General features: G+C 49.9%; 1 protein-coding gene across 1 annotated transcript in view; it reads right to left on the bottom strand.

Annotated features, from left to right (window-relative positions):
- Positions 1-2,853: 2,853 nt before the first annotated feature.
- Positions 2,854-23,766, bottom strand: part of Gfod1 (Gfo/Idh/MocA-like oxidoreductase domain containing 1) — a 99,935-nt gene continuing 79,022 nt past the window's right edge. The window contains 1 exon segment of the mRNA NM_001170334.1: positions 2,854-4,001. Coding sequence (NP_001163805.1) covers positions 3,082-4,001 — 920 coding nt within the window. The 3' untranslated portion in view covers positions 2,854-3,081.

The raw sequence follows: 23,766 nt of genomic DNA, 5'->3' as shown, positions 1-23,766 counted from the left end.
CCATGATAGCCAACGATGCTTAGAAAGTCCCCAGGGCAGAGGGCTGCTGAGTCACTTACAGTAACATCGACATGGGAAAGTCATCTTAAAAGCAGCCAAGTGACATTTTCATTCGGGCAGGGGAGGAAACACTAGCTACTCCTTTCTGCAGCTGTAACTGTCAACTGCTCAACTGGAGGCTGTGGAGGATCTCAGGCCACTCCCCTTACAGTGGGAGCACGCCCCCTAGAGGGCTCCGTGAGGAATGCTTTTCCTGGCCTTACCAAGTACAAAGTGGTTTGCATACTCACGGTGTGGCTTTGGACACGTTATGCTCACATATCCATAGAGGAAAGGAGACAGTTCCCAATGCTATTTTTATAGATCATAAGATGGGTCTACCATACTCTTCATTTGGTGGGTGAGCTGGGTGACGTGACACCTTGCTGACACAACCTGACACAGGAATACTGATGTGCTTTGAAGGAACCCCATGATGCAACTTTACCACTGAGAGACACAAAGTCTTAGAGGAACTGACAGGGAACACAGAGGAGTCCTATACTCCAAACTTTGCAGGGCATCCCCAAACACTTGTGTGTATATATGTGTGTTTATGTATATGTACGTACACATACATTTTATATATATATATATATATGTATATACCTGCTTTAAACTCTGGAGACCTGGACTTTTGAAGAGACCGTCAGCAGTATATATAAAATGGTGGGAGCACACAAGGCAAGGGGAAACTGAATGGAAAGGCTCCTAACCGCCTCTGTAAGCTGGGTTATTGCCAGGACTTCGATCCAAGTTATTTTGCAGAATGTTGTCGAGAGCTTGGGATTTCAGCCTCACACTGCTGTAGCCAATCAAGAATTTGCACGTGGAAAGGCAGGAGCTGAGGGAGCACTAAAGAAGCCCCTAACCCCATGCCCTGCCATTTTTACATTCAGAGAACTGCCTGGCCCTCTCTCCCTCCTGTTGGTACCTCTACTGTGTGCACACTCACTGCTCTCCCATGCTTCTTTCAAAGAATACGTATTCATTCTTTCTACATCCCCTGCCCTCAAATGGGAGTTTTTGGTTTCCACCCTGCATGTTTAATCACAGAGTTCAGAGGCCTCTAGTAGGAGAGCTCTCAAATATCCTGGAGAGAGCAGAGAAACCAAAAGTTGAACTCCACAGCACATTAACTTAGGTAAATGACTTGGAAAAAGGAACTTCGTACAGCCATCCACCATGCCCCTGATTTCATCCTTAGTCACAGCTTTTCAGGGTAGCAGGGGTGGGGGAATTACTGCCTCGGAGAGGAGGGACTCCAAAAATGTCTATGAGGCGGCTGTGTGCTGAGTGTGGTTTCAATCTGACTACTGGAAACCTGGACCACTAGCCATGAGGGGTGGCAACCCAAGCTGTGGACGGTTTCGCTGACTGACTTTACCATGCTGTATTAAGGGGGTACGGGCTGGGGCGGGGGGTGTTCCTCAAAGGGCAACACCTGCCTCTTTGTGCGAGAAAATGACCATGATTCTGCTGGCATGTGGCCTCCAGTATGACGACTGTCTCTGTGAATTACCGGGGCCTCAGGAACACTGACTCTAGGCAGACTACTTATAGGGACTAGACACTAGTCTACCTACCCAGCCTCAAAACTGCCACAGGCCTGGTGAAGATTAGCAAAGCCAGCCAAGAAAAAGACAACATCCCCATGTTCAAAGTGTGTGTGACTTGACTATTCTTTCCAGATTAGACTCAAATGCTTTAGTGATACTCAGGACAGCAAACATTTACAAAGGTGTGTCTATCTATGTGCCCTTGTCTCTGTGAACCAGTACTTGGCCATCTCTAGTTTCAAATGGAGGATAAAAAGACTAGGCGACCAGGAGGGGAAGAAAAAGATAGTTCCCCCCCCCCCAACTTGAGCCTTCTCCACCTATGTACAGCCCACTCCAGGCTCTAAATCTCCCTTTTAGAAACACTGAGAATGATGTTCCCTGTTGGCTTTTTGTTTTTAATACCTATCCAGTAGTTTCCAGCTATCAGAATCCCAAGAGCCAAGGCTAAAGGAAGAGCCTTGAGTCTTAAGGGAAAGGGACTCTATATGGGCTGAAGCCACTGGCTTCCTGTTTAAGCCCACAAAGCTCACTCAGAGTCCTAAATGTCCTTCATCAGCTTGGCAGTTGGAGCTTCCAGCAACTCTGGGGCTGGCCTCGTGTTCCATTCTTTTGGGGCGCTCATATTACCACACCCAGGGTTGCAGGCGCCCCACCCAGGCAGGCAGCTGCAGTCAGGCCCATGCCACATGTAGCGTTCTCTGCGCTGCCTGGAGAGCCTCTTGGCAGGACTACTGGGTCGCCACTCACACTGGTCCCACCCCGTGCTGAAGGAGGGCTCTGAAGTAGCTCATTGCAGCTTGCCTGTCATCTTGGTCAGCTCAGAGGTACAGCTTACCGCCTCATTTGCTGTCCGAACACTGCACCACACACACTCACAGCAATGAGCCAGATAGAGCTAAAACGCTTCCCCGAAGATAGAGCGACCTCGGGAGCGGTGCACTTTTCCTTCAGATCCTTAAAGTAAAACACACAGTGGCTTCCCGGAATTACAACTTTTTCTCAACCTACCTCTACCTCTACCTCCCTCCACCAAAAACAACCCCAAAAACCAAAAAAACAACCCATGTAGGCATTTGATGAAGTGTGCCTCTCCCGCCAGTGGGGGGCGCTGACGGAGAGCCTGGCTCTGGCTGAGCTCGCCATCTGATACACAGCCTTGGTTTGCAAAGAAGGCCAAGGTCTGTGGCTGGATGAGGTAGGGCAGGGGGCAGCCCCTCCTTGCTTCTCACAGTAATGGACTGCAAAGGTGCTAGTTAAATTCTCTTCCTCTCATCAGATACCCAATTAGGATGGCACGCCCTTCTGAATATTACATCGGCCCACCACCCCTACCTTTGACTTGGGCCCCTCTACTTGGGATGGGGACCCACCTTACGTGCTGTGCATTCATGCTGTCCCTTCCATAATCCCCACCCACGGCCACAGTGCAATTCCCCCTAACTGGCCCCATGCAGCAGGTCAAGTCCACCAGGTCCCAGTGCTAACAGTAAAGGGACATCCTGCTTCTGCGCATGGCCTCACTGATCAGGTAGGCGGGGCTCAGCTCTGGCTCCTCGGTCATGATGGCAATGTTCTGCCACTCTCCGGTCTGGCTGGACCTCTTGATGGTGTCTACCACGCAAAGAGCATACAGGCAGTCGTCGAAGGTGGCAGCCATGGTAAGAGGCCGCCCGTCCCACGTGCGCCGGTCATCTTGATCCTGGAAGGCCTGGCGCACTGCCTGCATCATCTTCATGGTGCCCCGCAGATAGGGTGAGGGGATGTCGCTGAATGCCTTCTCGGGCAGCAGGGAGTTGCTCACTGATGTAGTGTCCTGTAGCAGCAGCTCCTGCTCTGGGGCGCTATTGCGCTGTCCATAGAGGTCGGTGCCCGCTGCCAGGAGCCGCCCAGCGGAGCCCACCACGGTCACGTCCTGCTTGAACTCTCCAGGCACGTTGAAGTTCAGGGTGACGGTGCAGCACACTCCACCCTCCAGCACCATCTGAAAGGTGCAGAAGTCATCGCTGGTGATCTGACGGATGCCCTTGATGTGGTCTGTCTGCTTGACAAAGGTCTTGAGCAACCCATGGACTTTGACAGCCTTCTGGCCCGTGAGGAAGGTAAGCAGATCGATGATGTAGGTGCCCACGGAGTGCAGGCCACCGCCACCCATCAGGTCGTCGCAGCTCCAGTTGTACTTCTTGCCCAGCAAACTACCGCTGTGCACCTGAACCTCGCACACCAGCAGCTCGCCCACGTAGCCCTCCTCAATCAGCTGCTTCATGCGTACGAAGGCTGGCAGGAAGCGCAGCACGTTGCCCATGATGCTCATGAGCTTGGGGTAGTAGTGGGCAGCTGACATCATGCGGAAGGCATCCAGCGGCGTGGCGGTACGGTCACAGATGACATTCTTGCCTATGCCTGGAAAGAGCAAGAACAGTAGGTCAGTGCCCGGTGTGGAGGGAGCGCTAGGGGGCGCTGTGGCCACCGAGGGAGTACCACGCTAGAGGAGCCCTCCCATTGGACAAGTTAAAGAGAAGTGATTGTTACTACAAACTGGAGAAAAGAAACATGACAGATACCCATGGTCTTACACACACGCACACGCGCGCGCACACACACACACACACACACACACACACCCCTAGTTGCAGCTCTTGGGATAGCCTAAAGCATAGAGTGCCTGAATTTGTTTGCCAGTTCTGAAACATGGCTGTTTGGCTGTCCCTTCTCAGGACAACACCTGCACAGTAAGAAGCCTTTGTAACAACTCCTAGAAGCCAGGTAATGAAGAAATGTGCTTTTTCACCAGATGACATACACCCCTATCATGGAATGCTCTGACAACAGGCCCATGCTGGCAAGGACAGATGTTCTTGTAAACAGATAATCCCTACAAGGATGTGTGACAAATACAGCCAACATCTGCATTACACCTGTGGACTATGGGCTCTATGCCATATATCCTCTACCTCAGAAACCCCCAAATCAAACCATCTAACGGCCATCTCTTCAGTGTTGTACTCTACTGGACATGCCTTTTTGAATTTTCTCTATTGTAAAAACGATGAAAGAAAAACAATCCACTTAACCACATACACCCCAAATATGAACAGTGAAAAGGGTGAGCTTCGTTAGCTCAGCAGATGAAGAGAGTCTGATGGACGCTCTAGGAAACGGAGGATGAATACACACAGAATCCTTCCCCAGCCTGAAATCTGCGGACAGAACCTTGTGGATGCAGTGTCTCTTCCTTCACGGTTCTGATGCATGTTGGGGTTTCAGAGCCTCGAGTTCTTATTCCCCAAGGATAAGAACTAGATGTTGTGAGCCTTATACCCAGACACAGAGTGTCCTGCATGTGTGGATACCCAGTCCCACTGCCCTGCCCACAGCCTATGACAGTCATGCTTTGCAGATGGGCTTGGGTACCAGCCCTTGTATACGCTATCCTTGAATCCATAAGCAACCTCTAGAAATCAAAGAAAAAATGCACATCACAAGCTGCTCCTGCCTCAAGGGTGCTTTGTACATATTATTTCACACACACGCACACATACGCACACACTCACACTCACACACACACACACACACACACACACACACACACACGCATACACACAAACCTGGGAATTGTGTAGATGGCCAAGAATGGGTAAGAAAGAGTGCAACCTTCAAACAGAATGGTGAGCAGTCTGGACACAGAGGCAGGCAAATCTCTGTGAGTTCGAGGCCACACTGGACTACAGGGTGAGTTTCAGGATACCCAAGGCTACACAGAGAAATTCTGTCTGAAAACCAAACCAAACTAACAGTGAGTCATGACAGGAGATGGCACCACAAAGGCCATTCAATGACAAGCAAGATGACTGGGATGCCATGGTACGTGACAGGCTATGACTTCATCTTTCCTTAAAGAGACAGAAACGTGGTGGGAGGGAAACTGCATTGTTGTTTACAGTGGTTAGCTCCTGGTCGGTCCGGTTGGATCTCATCTTTCTCCTCCTCTTTTGTGGTACTAGGGCCTGAATGGGGGTCCTGACAATCTTAATGGGTCCCCTCTCACTAACCTAAAGTACCCCCAAAGACTTGTGTATGTTCTCCATAGTATGCTATGATCGGGGGGGGGGGGGAGAAATGCTAGGTTGTTTTAGTGTTTGAAGGTGACAGGGAGACCTTAGGAGGCTCTACTCTGGGTGATGGGAAAGGCCTCTATCTCTTGGAAATCTTCTGGTCCTTGTCCCCACAAGAGCTGGTGAATATGCTGCTGACTTTGAACTCTGTAGGTTTCTGAGGTTCAGGCTGTGTGGATCCCCCCTCCTGCTCCAGTGGTGAGAATCTCTTTGCATGTGATACTGGTGGGTGAAATGCAAGGGCTTGACCTCAGCCAGTGACCTACTTGCCCTAGCCCCCTTCTTTTTTGGGGGGGGGGCACAGTTTGGCTAAGTTACCCAGGCAGAATTTTAAGGCCCACTGAGTGGAAAACTGGAATCCTCCTGCCTCAACTTCCCTAGGGGCAGGGATAAGAGACCTGCACCACTAGAGAGATAAAGCTCCTCAGGAGACAGACTGTGCCTTCTCTCTAGAGAAAGGATGGGAGAGACTTGGCTGCCATTCCATAGCCTCGTGGCAGTATATATACCACATGAGATGTGGTATAGTATCTTCATGGGAAATGTATCTTTCTTCAAAGGCAGAGGACGCCAAGCTTTGGGACTTCCAACAATTTCCCAGAACATCCCCACTGCAGCAAAGTCAGCAAAGGCCCTTGGAACAACACATGGGTTCCATCTCTGCACACACAGTAACGGCAAAGCAGATGAAAAGCAAAGTGGCTGAGAAAAACCATTTGTCCTTTTGCGAGCCCCAGACATTTCCTGAACTCTGAGCACGCTCTGTCAGAGTCCTCCGGTGCTGTTAACAATAAGAACGGGCAGGCATCGTGCACGTCCACTGCCGCTGTGACAGATACCAGCCACCCTGCCACTTTACCTCAGCCACCAGGAGCCATCACACTATAGCTTGCTCCAAGGGACCTGCCCCTGTGCCGAGAAATGAATGTCTTGGGACACTGCCACACTGCCCATGTGGTGCTGTGTGACCAAGAGTGGATGGTAGAGAACACATCGACCTGTGTCGGGCCATCTAGAGAAGGCTTCTTAACCATCTTCTGCATGGACCCAGATCTTAAGACAGACACGAGCCCTCTGTATGTAAACTATCTTCATTTTTAGCACCAAGAGACCCCCATCAACAAATGAAGTGAGATCTCCCCGTTTATTAAGGAGAAAGATGGGACCTTCCCACCTCTGCATGGAGCTGAGGCTGGGAGCCACGTGAGGTGGACATACTCTCAGCTGTGGGAGGAAGGCTGCTGTTCCTCTTCCTGAGGTTTCTTCCAGCTCGCTCAGTGTGTTTTCTGTCACCGGGCTCAATGCCCTCGGCCTTCATAAGGAGTCAATGCTACAGAGGGAAGATGTTTCCAACTATGAGATACCAAAGCCATCTTGTAAACAGCTGCTGCTTTCATTTCCTCCAAGCCCGGGGTCTCTCAAGTTGTGACCAAGTCCCAGCCCAGGTCTTGACCTCCCAGAGACCAGAACTGCTATGGGCTGATTCTCCCATGCAAATATTGCTTCTGCATCCCGGGAGCCTAGGAGAGAAGTTTCCTGTGGACAAACTGAGGAAAGATACCCACTCTCTGCCCTCCTGTGGAGCAGACAGGAGGTGGCAGTCACCCAGTGGCCAGGGCCATCCCAGACAGAATCAGCCAGGATCTTCAAAGCATCCTTCCCTGCTGGCGTGTTTCCAGCTATACACTCCCTTATCTAATCTGGGTGGAATCTTCAAGAGCCATGCCGGGTTCCCACACCGCCTCCTGATCACTCCACTGGTGCTGACAGTTCTTTATCCTCTGGAAGCTCTGGGCAGCTGTCCTGGCAGACTGGCAAAACTCCCAACAGACATTCCATCAGAGAGGGTCCCCCTTGTCCGAGGATAAAGAGAAGCCCTTTCTGCAGGTTACCCTAACTTACACCCTGACCCTTGATCTTTTCTGCAGGTAACTGCTTACTAGTCTAACCCTCCAACACTACCAGACTCTGGGACCAACAAGATGCATAGGAGCTCCCAATCCAATCAGTAGAGGAAGCCAGCCAGACTACGAGTGCATACAGGATGCGGATCCAAGAGAGGCGCGGAGGCAAAAACAATGCAATACAGCTGCTTTGGGCAAGTGAGAAAGCTCCGCTTAAGAGGTAACATTTTAGCTGGGTTCTGAAGCATGTGTAGGAGTTTGCCTATTCAACATTCAGTTGACTTCCATTTAGAAAATGATCTAAAAACAAAGGTACTTAATTTGAGATCCAGAAGCCACCGACTCTGGAAGGTTTTCAAAATACTGTATAAGTCTATTGTGAAGTGCAATTTTCTGGATTAGGCTCATTAGATTCATAAAAGAATCTACCATTCAAAAAATTAAACTGTGAGTCTAGAGATGTGGTTCAGTGGGAAAGACAAATGACTGCTCTTCCAGAGGACCTGAGTTTGGTTCCCAGCACCCGCTTCATGTGGCTCCAACAGCCTATAACTCCAGCCCCAGAGAACCTGCCGCTTCTGGCTACTATATGCAGAGATACATAAAATGTAGTTGTTTGTTTGAGACACAGGGTCTTTCTATGTAGCTCTGGCTGGCCTGGAACTTGCTCTGTAAACCAGGCTGGCCTCAAACCCACAGAGATCCACCTGCTTTTGCCTCCTGAGTTCGGGGGACTAAAGGCCTGCAGCATCACACCCAGCTCTGATATTTGAAGTAAGATCTTTTTGTTCTGCTTTCTAAAGGTTAAGCAGAACAGGATCTTCAAGTGAAGGAAACAAACGGGGCTGAGAGCCAGAGGCCTAGCTCTAGCAGGTGCCACCATCCTCTCTGGAACATTTAGCCAGCTTCACTCATAGCAGCTCGTCCTGTCTCTGTCCACTCTTTCTCTTCTCCCAACTCTTTCTTGCCCCAGCTTCACTCCCTATACTTTGGCCCCTGCTCTACTCCCCAAAGCCTTAACACACACACACACACACACACACACACACACACACACACACACACACACTCGGAGAAGTAGTGGCATCAGCATGGAGGGCTCATCCAATCCCGTTGCTCATGGCCCTAAGTCTTCAATTGCCAGAGCATCCTGACAGAAACGGCATTTCAGTTCACATGACTCATCTGATCACGGTGTGTGTGTGTGTGTGTGTGTGTGTGTGTGTGTGTGTGTGTGTGTGCACGCACACACGCATGACGACACCACTTCAACTAGTGAGTACAAGGGACTGGGGAGGTGGCTGAGTGACTAAGAGCACATGCTGTTCTTGCAAAGGACCCGAGCTCTGTCCCTAGCACCTACGTAGGGCAGCCTATGACTGCCTATAATTAACTCCATGGGCTCTCTCTGCCTCTGGCCTCTGCAGGGACCTGTGATATCTCTCTCTCTCTCTCTCTCTCTCTCTCTCTCTCTCTCTCTCTCTCACACACACACACACACACACACACCTCTCACCCCCAACACACATAATATAAAATTTAAATATTTTAAATTATTAAAGCCATGTTTTAAGTAATTACTTTCTGCCAGAGGAGGAGGTTTGATGGTTTACATTCACAGTCTACCGTGAACCCTTCGGCAATCCCGGGAACCAGACTGATAAAGAGATATGGAAACTAGGGCTTTAGGTGGCCAAGCATCTTGCTTTGGTCACTATTCCTATCTGGGACTTGAACTGGCCCCCATCTCTGAGAACCCTAGCTTCAGGTTGGGGGGAGTGGTTCCTTGCACACAAGTGTACGCTGCTACGTGTTCCCTGTTACTGCCTATTGCGGGGGCTTGTGCACACAGGCAGCGAGTGTCTACAGCGTGCAGCCCCAAAGGAGGCTGGGAAAAGAGCAGGCAACTGTACTGAGTGAGCATAGGAAATCAGGGCAGAGGGGGCTGGGGAGCCTCATGCACAGCTGGGTGGCATTTCAAGTCTCAGAGCAACTTGATTAAGTTTCCACCCTAATTCTGATCTTGAGATGGAAGTGGGTCAGGGTGACCCATATTCAGCTCCTTTGTCACAGCCCCGGGTGCTGTCCCTGGGCCAGGAAAGAGGGTCACCACTAATGAGAGGCAATGGGCCTGGCCGACAGCGACAGAACCTGAAAGTAAACTTGGTAAAGTCACCGTGCAGACACGGGACTCACTCCAAGTCCAGCGGGTGCCCCACTGTCCCCACAGAGGCAGGGTAGGAAGTGACAGAAAACTGTATGGGTTCATTGGAAGGGGCAAAGGTCCCTTCTACTCCAATCTGTTTAAATTCCTCTCCAGCACAGTTCACGGAGGTGACCTACACACAAAGAATATTTCTTATGTGGAAATACTGTTGAATAAGAAAGTAAAAATGACAATAAACCAGGCTGGCAGTCTAAATGGATGTAACCTAAGGGCCCCATGCCTTACTAGCAAGACTATTAACATGTTTACTGTGGAAGTTCCTTAGCCTACCTCATCCCTGTGATCCAGAGTTTAACCCTGTCAGGTGCCCCTCAGGAACCTCTCTGTGCTCTTGTTTAAACTCCGTAGCAACCCCTGGAAGATTCTAACCCTAAATCCGACATCTAACTGTTGAGAGGACAGGGAAGTGAGGCTCCTTCCAAAAGCCCACGCCTGAACGTTGCGCCTATATCCCATAATGCCTTTCTCCTAACTCTGCTTCTTACATTTGCTAAGCGTGTCTTCTAATGAACTCCAGCTGCGCTCCTTACTGGCTCATCCTGAAATTCTTGTCCTTCAGCAAAGCCGAGGTCCTGGCTTTACCCAAGCCGAGGCTTCTTAAATCCGGACTCCTCCGTCCGGCTGGTAGCAGCACGGAGCTGTGTCTCCAGGCCATCAACACCGTGACTCCAGTCCGTGGCCCCAGTTCCCTTTCGCACAGGAGCCCTATGAAAAGTAGGAACTTTCGTATGCTGCTTCGTGAGCATAACTGCCACAGAATGAACAGCGGGGATCACACCCCAAATACCATACATCTCCGTGAGGCTACAGTAACAGGGAAGATATGTAATGGGGAAGATATGTTCTGGGGAAGTTGCCAGCTAGCTCCTCCCAGCCTGGACGTCCCCAGATGTTTTGTTTTTAGATGTGAAATGTGCCCCCCTCCCCAAAGGCTCACGGTGTTTGCACGGAAGGTTATGGAACTTTTGGTAAGTAGGGCCTAGCTGGAGGAAGTGGGTCACGGAAGGCCTCGAGATTCCACTTCCGGTCCCACCTGCAGTGCTTCCTGCCGTCTGTGTCTTCCCTTCCTTCGTGGACCGAATCTAGACCTCCTAGAAGTTGCTTCTGTCATGGACTTGGTCAGAGCGAGGAGAAGCAACTATGCACAGAAGGGAGAGGAGTTTCTGCTTTTGGCCTAGGGGAGGTGAAGGAGATGTGTCCGCGGGAGCCAAAGCGCTAAGCGAATGGCCAGCTCCCCAGGTAGGTGGGTCCGGGCCGGCTTTTCATGCTATCGGGTTGTATATGTGGACTAGAATGGAGGAGTGGGAAGATGGCGGAGGGGAACAGCCAGGGCTGTGAACCCTTAGCCGTTGAGTCTCGCGAAATAAATAAGCCTGGTGATGCCCACTGGCCTCAGCTGTCATGTGTGGGGCCAGAAAGTGGTGCAACTGGGAGAACCAATCCAGAGCCAGAGTGAGGTCTAGATGTGTGGCCAAACCCTGAAAATCTCATCCTGACACTGGCAGGAGTCAGATTGCTGTCTCTGGCCTACCCATCCCAATGCAATGTAACCAGTACGACTCCACATTTCTGCCACCGTAAAAGAAGTCATGTAGCTTGGTAGCCAAATTACAGGTTAATCATCCCCTCTCCCTATAAGGACATGTCTAGCAAGCACCCTGAAATGCCTCTTGATGGAAATGAAACATTCCCAGCACCTCAGCCCCAGCCAATGACATACACTACCCTCCCCCAAAACCCCTCCCTACTCCCCAAGGGTTATATAGCCCTTGTTATCCCCAGTAAAAGAGAGCTGTTTCACTGAAAACCATCTCTGGAGAAGGCTGTTTCTCCTGCACTCATTCAGGCAGAGATCCTGTGTGACCCACCCACCCGGGCTAAGCTGCTCTCTTTCCAGCCCAGTGTGTAATGGTGCCTGGCTTCCCTGGGGGCAGAAGCAGACACAGCTGGCAGTCATGATTCTGGGGAGCAACCGCTCTTTAGTCTTGACTACCATTCCCAGAGACCCACCAACTAGATCCTGGGAGTGAAGAGAAGAAAGATCTATAGCAGCCATAATTTCCTCATAGAAGTGGTCACTTCTGTGTAACCCCAGCACTTGGGTGGTGGAGGGTGGGGCAGAAGGCAGAACAACGGACCATTAGCCCCATCAGAGTCACTAAAAAGGAAACCGCAAATGGTAGAGTTCTGTGGGGCAGTGGGCTGGGCTGTGAAAGGTATTCTGGTTCCCAGTTGAGCTAAGGTTTGAAACCCCAGTAACCCTGTTCCTGGGCTTTAGGCCTCTGTCACATAGCTACAGCCCCCACAGACCACTGCAGAGAGGTTTGTGGTCATCAGTCACCTAGAAGCAGCACCCCAAGCCCTCCCACATGTAGATAAGCCAATAGGAAGTACCTACTGTCAGACCCCGACCCACCCCAAAACTGTATATAAGAATCCTACCCAGAAGGAATAAAGGCATTCGAGAATTAGTCTGTCATCTGAGTTTCTGTCATAAGAGCTGTAACACTGCCACTTGGGGAAGAGATCTGCTCTCCGGAAAATGCCCCCAGCAGCTCCCCTGCATCCCTCACTGGCTCTGCTGGCCTCCAGCTGATGTCTCCGAGCAACTAAAGGGCAGTGGGGAGAGGGAGGTGGAGCAGCAGGGGTGATGCCCCCTCCCTGCTCCAGTTCTCTCACACGGACCTGACGGGCCAGGGATCTCCGTGTGAAGCCTCCAGTACACAGGCCCACAGAGTTCCATGAGATTACTAGACCAGACAATTCCATTTCCTAGGCCCCTTTCAAGATGGTGGTTTACAGCAGCTATTAGCCCAGTTATAGAGGAATACAGAAATGGACATTTTTTTTTACTCCTTAAGTGGAGTGTCTCAGTTCTCATCACATGTCTCCCAAGGTCCTCACTCAGTCTTTAACCCAAATTTACTGCCTGCTGCTTGAAGCCAATGTTTTCAAGAGAAACGCTATCTTCTCTGTGGGTAAGAAAGATCAGAGACTTTAAATTAGGCAACATTTCAAAAGAGGGAGACAAGGTGGTGCACCTCAGCGGTAGAGCAGTTCTTAGGACAGACAAGGCCTTCACTCCATCCCCAGGACTGAAACAAAAACAATAAGAGGAGGAGAGAAGAGAAAATAAGGCAGAAATGGCAGCTCACACCTGTAACCCCAGTACCCGGGAGGCAGATTGTCACAAATCAGAGGACCCCTGTCTCAACTCTGAACAAAGAGGAGGAGGAGGAGAAGGCTGGGGAAGAAGAAAAAGAAGGGGAAGAAGAAGAGGGGGAGGAAGAGGAGGGGAAAAAGAAGGAGAAAGAGGTGGCCACCTCTAAGGAGTAAACTTTAGAGGAGGGATCTGAGACTGTTTACTCCAAAGGTGTTTGGGGTTTCAGTCATTGTTTTAAAAACAAGACATGTTACACAGCCTAAGTTTCTGGCCTCTCCTGAAAAGTGGAAAGATCCAGAAATACTGATGGTCTCCCCGGAGCCTCCAGCACAACATGGCAGCTGCCGGGTGGCTCATCGGTTCTGCAGTCCTGCCGGTGCCCATGTGGGCTGCTCTTGTTGCTGTACTGCTAAGCAGGACACTGCTTCACTAGCTCTTGTTTCCCTAGGTCAGAGGTTCAAGTAGCATAACTGGGTCCCCGAGAGGAGCCTACAAAGCCATTCTGGGGAGTAGTCTGCCTCCAAGCACACTGAGCTGTTGGCCAAGTTCAGTTTCTTGCGTTGGTGGAACTGGCCCTGTTTTCCTACCAACAGTGCAGTTTCATCTGGATCCAGCATCCCCGCCGAATGCCATCACTCACCTACCTGCCAAGCACAGGCTTTGGAGGCTAGCTGCTCCTCCCACTGGCCATCTGACTCCCTCCCTCCTTCCCTCCCTCCTTCTGGTAGCACTCGCCAGAGAGATGTTCTGCCTTGGATGAGCTCCAGTTAGATCAGATACCACCACCCACAGTCTCCGTCTTGCCGCTGAGCTAGTCTAGGGAGTGCTACCGAAGGGCAAAGTCATCTTAGGGCACTGCCTACCAGTGACTCCCTCCCAGCCCGCTCATCTGCCAGCAGCTCCCTAAAGCTGCTCCTGGGAGGGGATGAAGGGGATCAGAGGAGGCTAGGAGCCTTCAGTATCTCTCAACGCAGTGCCCCTCCCTGTGTCTGCACCGCCACCTTGCCAACGCTAGTTCTCTCAACAGTTGTTGCTTCAGCAGATAGACTCAGTGAAGTACTCCAGGGTTTTAAAAAGAACCTATTATTAACCTATTATTAGTCTCCTCGTTACCAAGGTGATTGGGTCCCCACTTGGGCTCTCTCTATAGAGCAGGAGCAGGTGTTGGGTGGGGCAGGGGAAGGAACAGAGGACTCAAACTGTTCTGTGCCCACAAAGTGCCACACCAGTGCCATGTGGCCCGGGCATGACAAAATGGGGAAGTTGAAGCTTAGCAATTCCAACTGTCTAAGACCAGCAATACATACCAAGTACAAGACTCGTCGTGGCAGGGCTGTGATCTTCAGGCCCCATGACTCCCATTAAAAAAAGTCTTTATTTACATGGGTCATTTATTGGGGGGCCGAGTGTGTGCCGTGGCATATGTGTGGAGGTCGGAGGATAATGAGCCATTGGTGCTGTCCTACTGTGCGAGTCCACTTGGATTTGTCAGAGCTGGTGTGAGACATCTTTACCCACTGAGCATTTCAGGCTAGACAGTGGCTGCATGGGGAAAGGCCTGTACAGACAGCCTGACCCTCAGTGGTTCCCAAAGCATTCAGGAATTAGTCTCCCTCCCTTCCCCCGACCCACTACCCTGCAAGCTTACACTGGCTTATGGTAGAGGGGCCATGAACGTAGCAGAACCTGGTGTCTGAAGAGCTGGGAGGAAAGAAAGGACAGAGTTTGCCCACAGGTCAAGAGGGCTGTTGTTCTTTTTGAGGTCAGCTGTCTGATTACTCCATATCTGGGGCAATATAGCAGTCAGATCAACTGAAAGATGACTAACAGGGAAGAAGGTGACTGCAGGAACGGGTCATGGTGGTGACTGTGTTCCTCAACCAAAGGCAAATACTCCATGGGCTCTGCCCTCTACAAGCCAGCACTGGCCATCTTGGCCAAAGGTGCTGTGTGACTTTGGACCTGCCTGACGTTTTACCTCAAGACAAGGTACCACAGGAAAATATCTTGGGGTCAGCCTCATGACACCCAGGGCCCCAAGATCCATAGTGCTGCAGGCCCTTGCAGGGACCAGAGCATCTCAGGGTGGCCAAACCCTACCCAAGGAAGCAAAGAAGAACCATCTTTCCTTTCCAGTCCATGGCAGACACAGTGAGGACTGCAGCTGATTTATAACCTCCAACCAAAAGAGCAGTGTAACTAGTAAACAGCCACGTCCCATCCCATAGCCTCAGGCAAACCGGAGCCTGCTCCGTGTAACAGCTGGGGATAATTACCAACAAGCCATTTCCTAGAGCACCTTCACCCACAATGTCACCACGGCCAATCACAGAGCAGGCCTAGCCAGTGGTAACCCAAAGGCCAGTGCCCGTGTTTGGAGACCCAGGAAGAGGCGTTTTGGGGAGCCTGCCCAGCCCCATCTATCTTGTTGGTGTGCTGGGGTGTACCCCACCTAAGGGTCTTCTTAAGGGGCACAGTTTCTAGTTGTTAGGTCTCTCAGGGAGTCCAAATATCCAGAAATGAGCTCGTGCTGTAGAAGGATTTATGCTGGTTAGCATTCCTCAGGAACTTGTGAAACAGGTTTTGCATTTCCCCAAAAGGAGTCCGTTCCCTTTCCTCTGACAGAAGGGACACACTGCACACCAGCTGACTACTTATACCTGTGGCGCTCATCAGAACCATCAGAGCCCACACCGGCCTCCAGGTTCCCTCAACATCACCGGTTCCTGTTAACAATTCAAAGTCCACTCTAGCATCCTTGCCCCTCAGCCTTCCCAACGCTACTCTTCCTCCTTTTAATCCACGTGTTTTATCCACCCTATACTATCTTTTTGCTCTATCTCTTGCTCTGTCTGTCTCCCTCTGTCTTTCTGTCTCTTTCTCCCCCTCCCTCCCTTGCTCTCCCCCTACACTCCATTCTTTATCTATGCTATCTTTCTGTCACCATGATTCTTTCTGGCTTCCTTGGCCCTAGCCTCGTCCAGTCTGCTTTCTTTTCTCTCTGCTCTGGTTTTGTCCAGAGGCCCCTGAATATTTCCTCTCTCCTAGTACAGTAAAAACTCTCCTAATAATCATGGAGTGGTCGTGTTGGCTGTTTCATTACTGTACCCCCTCATACACTGTACCCTGTAAAGCCAAGATAGTGGTTTGCAGTCCCAGTAGCCTTTGCAGGGTTTGGGCAATAGGTTTGCCCAATCTTGGATCTCTCCTGAGCCTGATACGTGAGGGGAGAGGGACGCTGGAGAGCCATGATGACGGGGGGGAGGGTGTGTGTGTGTGTGAGGGGACAGTCATAATAACACCTCATTTGCAGACTGTGGTGGCAGAGATGCTAAGAAAGGTTTGTCTGGTCCAGGCAAGCATTACTTCATGCCACCAAGTCTGTCCATACTGGCTGGGGTCCGTGGTGCATTGGGGACTGTCATTCTAGTGATCTATCTCCCCTGCCTCCTGTAAATGACTGTAAAGGAATTAACAGAGTTTCCCAAAACGTCCCAACCAGCTAAGATCAGCCCTCTGGCCTCTGTGTGGCCAACTGAAATGCTCCTCAGATACCACAGGTTTCCTAGCTTTCTAGACTCAGCCTCTGAGATAGAACCGGACAGAGGAAGCCCTGCAAACCTATTAAGAACGCAACAGGAGAGACTAACTGGATAGAGAAGAGTGAGGGCCACGGGATATGGGTCTGGTTTATAAATGCTGTGAGCCTGGCCACTCCACACAGAGGAACGAACCTTGGTTCTTGCTAAAGTTAAAGTCACTACACCTATTTCTAAGGGCTGCTGTGAGTACAGAACGGGAGTAACTGACCCGAGGCCAGGAAAAAAACAAAACAAAACAAAACAAAACACACGACCATAACCAGGTCCGTTGAGGTCAATAACATGCAAATAAAAACTGCATGAGTCAGCTCTAACTGCAGGAATTCAAAACAAGTCATTGGCTGAGCTAAGTGTGTGACAAAGCAGTGGGAGGAGACAGGGACAGGTCTGTAAATCCAATCCAATTCCTGGTGCAGAAGCCTAAGAGGGCGAAGACAGTGAAGTGAGCCACATTCAAGACTGTACACTTGGTACCAATGCCAAATGCACTTTATGTCATGCATAGCCCAGGCAGAGACTTTGAAAGCATGGCTGCCTGTCTGGATTGGTCACTGGGAGGCTAGGCTAGACAAATGCAGGGCAAAGGTTGCCCATTTGCTGCTTCTAGTAGATGAAGAGGGCTTGGCTAGCTACGAGAGGCTGTCGATTAAAAATTCTCTGGCTACAATACAAAACTCAACGTCGGTTGCTGCCCACAGCGTAATTTGTTTTGAGAGGGGAGTGTTCCGTCCGGCTGGCCTTGAACTGCCTGTATAGGATCCTCCTGTCTCCGCCTCCCAAGTGCTGGGATTATAGGTGTTAGGATCAATGTTGGGGTTTACACCAAGCCAACATGGTTCCACACGGAGAGGTTAAATAAGAGAAGAGGAGAGGAGAGGAAAGGCTGGCCGTGAGCACATTAGAGGGGAAGGGGTAGCTAGAGAGAAGGGGAGAGGGGAAGAGCAGGGAAGAGAAGAGAACAATGAGAAAGCAAGAGGGAGTGGGGGGGCAAGCAGCCCCTTTGTAGTCAGGCACAGCTGGCTGTTGCCAGGTAACTGTGGGCGGAGCATACCTCCTGTTCCCAGGTAGCTGTGGGGTTGGGGCTTAGACCAACAATAGATAGGTACACACCCACAATTCTGGAATTGGAGGTCAAGCTGGGGGCTCCCTGCATGCTACGGGGAACTCTACAAACTGGGCCGTATCTCCAGCTGCAGCTGATGTTTGGATTGGTGTACCTTCCATCCTCATGATGGTAATTATATCCTGTCAGTAGAGCTCAGCACCTTAACAACTGAAGATGAGGAATGAATGCTGAGAGGCTGTTTACAAAGCACTCGGCTCCTGATCCAAACCCGCCCCCCCCCCGCCCCCCCGCCCCCCAGCAGCCCTGAAGCTAGCTAATTTCTTCTCTCCTATTGCCCTTTCTCTTGAAGGGACAGCACTTGGTTTTTCACCTGAGGAGAAGGCTTGGGCAAGTCCAGTCATCCAAAGTGAAGGCACTGCTCACTAGGGAAGGGAGACTGATATCATTGCCCCCTCACTGGCTAGAGAAATGCCTGGCTGGTTGTTTGCAAAAATTTGCAAGCAAGGCAGACTGTTTTTAGTGTGGCGTAAGACATCCCTAAAAGCTGCTGTACCTGGTTTACATGGCCACAGCAACTTCTTTCAGAGCTAGAACAGTCCATGGTCCTCATGATGGTGTCAGGTAGGGAGGACCCTACCTGCAGATGTGGAAGTGGGGAAGGGATATACTTTTAACTGTGTGTGTGTGTGTGTGTGTGTTTGTGTGTGTGTGTGCGTGTGTGTGTTTGTGTGTGTGTGCGTGTGTGTGTTTGTGTGTGCACGCGTGTGTGCACATGCATGGCATATAACACAAATGAAAGTCAGAGGACATTTTCAGAGGTTGGTTCTAGATACGGAATTTAGCTCGTCACGCTTGATGGCAGCCATCTTGCTGGCTCTAGATACGGAATTTAGCTCGTCACGCTTGGTGGCAGCCATCTTGGTGGCTCTGAAATGTCATCTGTTTGTTCTGTTTTGTGTTTTGTTTTGAGACAGGGTCATTTTTACACAGTTCTGGCTGTCTTGGAACTCACTATGTAGACATTTTAATACTTTTCCCTACCTATGATATTGTGAGACCCTTAAAAAGAAGCCAGGATAGAGAAAGAGAACGGCTCCATCCCTGAGAGCAGAGTTCCAGCAGGGCTGTAATAGCCCCTCCCCCATATCTAACCCCGCCTCCGTGGAAGGCCTCACTGACACAGAGGCTGTAGGGATACAATCCTGGGAGAAGGCTGGCTGGGGATACAAGTCTCTCATCAGACTTCCCAAGGGTTCGGGCAAAGCCTATGGGAACACGGCTCCTCTCTTAGACCAACAGATGTCCCTAAGGATGTGCTAGATACAGACAGTCAGGTGAAGAAACACCGGCTTGGTTCACTCTGATCCTCAGTATGGGAGGTGAGAAGGGTATCCCCAACTCACCTTCCTCTCTCTAACCCCTCCTGCCTCACATCTCCTGATCACATCATTGAAGGACTGACCTAGACTTCCTAGGTTGGTATGGGCTCACTGGTTCTTTGATCTTTGAGAAATGACCAAATCACCAAACAATTCAATTACAGGAACTTTTCTCCATCTGAGTGTCACAGGACTGTATTATAACATTTGGAGAGAAATGTAATATTCAACATGTACTAGACTCCATGATAGAGACTGGCATGGGGCCACTGCTCCAGAGTGGTCTAAACATGGAGCCTTTCATTGTCCGCCTTTTTCTGTGAAGCTGAGCTCTTAGCAGTTGCTCTGATTAGAAACAACAACAACAACAACAACAACAACACCACACACACCCACACCCACACCCACACCCACACCCACACACACACACACACACACACACACACGAGGCAAAAAAGAAAATTGGAAAAAAATGAGGGTGGGGTGTGTGCTGTGAGACCTTAAACAGTGTCTAACAGGCACACATCCTGTTGAAAGTCAGCCTGATGACTTAAGAATAGAATGTAAGACATTTCTACTCTCTTAACATGTCTGTTTTATCTTTTAAGTCTGTGCCAAGTTGTTAGGAAGCAGATACATTGTTGTTCGGACTTAATTACGTCTTAAACAAAGTTTGTGAGTCTTTCTTTTGGCCTAGAAGCCTCATTTAAATAAAAAATCATTGGCATATTAAAGGGTACAGTAAACAGAGACTAGGAATATGTATTCTAGAATATTCTGTGTACCCATCACCCCCAGCCATAGCAACACATTCTTTGAAGGGAGGTCATTTTATACCAGCCAACGCCAGTTTACCCCTACCATCATGCCTGAGTTTCACCAAGGCTCTTTAGTACTTCCTGGTAACTTATAATAAAAGACAGAACTTGGCTCTGAGAAGACCTTAGAGATGAGCATAGCTCCAGTGAGGGGTGAGAAAGAAGAAAAACAATGACTGTCTAACTCATAGGACCCCTGAGGTGGGAGTCTAATGGGGTTAGTGCCTTCCTGACCCTTACAATAAGTAGTTTCCTGAGACCTCTGATACAACGTAAAATAGTCAGCCATCTTTTGTGCAGGTTTATGTACAAAGGAAGATGGAAGATTTTGTTATAAATCATCTTAAACTCCTCTAGAATTAGTAAGCTTCTCGGCCCACATAGTTGAAGTTTGAATCTATCATTTTATAACTCCAGGTTATTTCTCCCAGACTCAAAAGGCAGACCCCAGCTCCAGGGGAAGAAAGATCCCCTAGGATATAGAGGTCAGTCAGATTTGCTTGGAGACAGCAGAGTTCAAATTCCATCCCTGGGGGCTATCTCAGGGCTGGGATTCTCCGACAGGAATTGTGGTGTTGGTCTGCCTTCTGCATCTGCTGACCAACCCAGCAGTGCTACAGATAATCTGGTTGCTTAGCAACCGTTGCAACCCAATGCCAGGGGAGGGCAGAGAAGGTGAGTGTTAGATGCAAGGTTGATGGTCTAGTGTCAGGCAAGTGTTATCTCTAGAGAGCACAGGCAAGAGAAATTCTACCCAGGCAGCCGCTCTCGTTGCGCTCTCACCTTAAGGAAAGGTAAAGGAACCCAGCAAGCTCAGAGTACCGCTGGAAACTGTTATATCCCCCACCCCACCCCACCCCAGCAAACCCCCAGTCCCCCACACGCCTCAGGTACATCCTCCAGGGCTGTCCTTCAGAGCTGGAGAGTGGTGGCGACAAGAAACGTCCTTAAAGACCACCAGACCTTCGTGGTTTGTATCCCTTGCAGCTGGGGTCAGGAAGTTAAGAACATGAGGTCTATAGAAGACTCTTACCCTGCACTTGAGCTCAGAGAAGTATTGTTTTGTGCCTCCCCTCCCCCAGTGGATTTGTGAGAACTGGCCAGATCATCCAGCTAGTTCACTGAACAGCCGTGCGCTTGTTGTGTGCAGGCTAAAAACCCACAAGTATTAAACACAGGGCTGTAGGAGAGGTATGGTGTCAGCAAAAATAAAGTGTCTGAGACAAGGGCAACCCAAAGCCCCTCCCACCCCATCCCCACTTCCAGAACCTAAATCCTAAAGAACAATGCGCATCAGGTCATCCTCTGCTACAAGGGGAGTTCAAGGCCAGCTTGGGCTACGCGAGCCTGGGTCTCAAGCTTCTCCCACCAAAATGAAAAACAGCATCCTAAAGAACACAGGCGGAGAATAGAAGCACTTCCAGAGACGAGTAAAAGCAAACATTCTATAACAGCGCCACCAAGTTGGCAGCTCTCTGTCTCCATAACAAAGAGCAGAGTTGAATGACTTACGAAGAGAAATGTTTGCTTTGGCTCTGTCTTGAAGGTTTCTCTGAGCCTGTGTAGCCCGTGATGGCAGGGACAGGAGGAGATGAAAGGCTGCTAACCTCATGGCTGGGAGGCAAAAGGACCGGAAAGGGGAAGGTACTGGGGGTCTATCCCACTAACCCCGGCAACAGCACATGTTCCAGTGACTGGGCTCCATCCCATAAGCCAAACCATATACACTGCCCTGCCCCGGGTATTGTGTTATAGCAATGCAAAATGGACCAAGGTAGGGCCTGTGCTTTCAGAAGGAATTATCAAAGTGGAATAAACAGGGAAAGGACATATCCATCAGGATGGCAGGCATGGCCTTCAGCACCGTCCTCAACCAGGAAGCACTGGAGAGCGGATAAACCCCTGATTAATTATCACAGCCCTGCTGGAGAGACAAAAGGAGGCAAAATTAAAGGCAGAAAGGCCCTCACTTTAATCGGAGCCTGACTACTTGGAAGCTGGCCTCTCCATGACTCATGTCTTACAGGACTCTTTTGAGCCTTATTCCCAAAGACTCATGACCCTTGCCCGAACTGACCAATCTTAGTAGACAACAGGGCTACAAAATTAACTACTTGATAAGAGATTCCAGCTTATCTACCCCCACAGAATTGGCGTGAGACGTGATAAAATATTGTCTTTAACTGTGACACAAGAAGTCCTGTTCTTTCCCAGAGCCAATCAACCGTCCCCCACCTCACCACCCTCACCTCCATCTCACTCCACCCCTTCCCCTACACCCCACACCTCCAAACCCCCATCTCTCTCTGCCCATCTTCTATAGCTCTGTCTCCCTAAGTAGTTTCTTTAATAAATTTTCTCCAATTAATCTTTTTCTATACTTGTTCTGGTCTGGTAAGTGGCACACACACACCCTGCCAGTGACATTTGTCTTCTATGGGAGTATCTCACTTTTCCTTTCCTGTAATATAGCCAGAGATCAGGAGATTGGTGGGTCGGTCAGCCTGACACTCAGGTATTAGAGTAGCTGCACTTTGCCCTGGGAAGGCAGATGAAGAAGTGAGTGGCTTCAGCTCCTAGCGTCTCCTAGATAAGTGTGGATAGTAACATCCCAATTCACAAAGATAACCAAACCCAAGACTGGTGACAAATGCTACCCCCTTTCCCTTGAGCTCAGGAGCTTAGAGTGCCCAAATTGGAGACGTCATGACCCCCTTCACCTTCCTTCCCACCAAAGAAACTTCCTCTGCTTAAACATCCTGTCCAAGTACAAACCAAGGGGAGGAGGAAACGGTGGTCGATGCTATTTATTGAGCACTGTCTGCCAACCACCGTGCCAGACGTTTCTTCTTTGATCATCCCTGCAGCTAGATTACTGCCTTCATTTTATGGAAGAGGCTGTTGAAGTTCAGAGATCACGTAAGTCACCTGTGCCACCTCACAGACCCAATACAGCAGCCAGGTCAGAATTTAAACTTGGGCCTGAGTGATGGGGTGGAGGTGGGTAATTACATAGTAGCATCACCCTCAGGGACGGGGACCTGTTCCCAGGGAGATGGTGCCAAAGATTCTAAGTCCTACTGAGGGTGAGCAAAAGATACCTCACAGACTGGAGGGCTGGCACACTGAGAGTCTTCACAAGCTACCTCAGAACCCAAGGCCTTCCCATCCTCCTTTGGTCCCCCTGCTTCTGGGACAGGTATCAACTTTCTTCCAAGTTCCCTTGTCTGCCTAGAGACAGGATCCTCCAAGAGAAGAAGCAATGGCCAAAAGACTTCTTACTCAAGGGAGTGACCACAGAAGACTAGACCCATCGGCAGACAGACAGAGCAGATTCAGTCCACACACCTGGACAGACTTCTGCCACATACAGTTATCTTCTTCCCTGACTTTATAGAGAACTATTTGCAAATCGGTCTGTCGTCTGCAGGCCCAACACATTTCTCTCTCAGGTCACTAAATATTCTCCAAGTCTACTGGGTTCCCCTAAAAACCACTTACTCTTGTCCTAAAAGTTGCTGACATTTCCCAGCCTCTCCCCTCCCTACAAAAAAGGGGTATGTAGTTTTCCAAGTGATGTTGGGCTAAATATAATTAACATTTACCACTGCCCCATGCTTGTAACACATTTGTGTGTCTGATTTCTCTGATGTCTTATTGTAACAACCGTAACACAGAAGCGAACAACTCCTTTTTGTCCCTATAGTCTTGAGGTAGTTGCTGGTTTTAAAGTGTCGATATCTTAATCCCCAGAACCTGTGAACGTTCCTTTGTGTGGGGGACAAAAGGGACATTTCTGATGCTCCAGTAAGTCAAAGGTCCTGAGAAAGCGATGAGCTCTGATTAGCCAGCCGGCTGGCCCATTGTAATCACGGTGCTCTCCCTAAGAAGTGG

This window comes from Rattus norvegicus, chromosome 17 (assembly GCF_021556685.1).
Source record: "Rattus norvegicus strain SHRSP/BbbUtx chromosome 17, alternate assembly SHRSP_T2T, whole genome shotgun sequence".
NCBI lineage: Eukaryota > Metazoa > Chordata > Mammalia > Rodentia > Muridae > Rattus > Rattus norvegicus.
The sequence above is the reverse complement of the archived record's forward strand: the minus strand, read 5'-3'. Positions and strand labels throughout refer to the sequence as shown.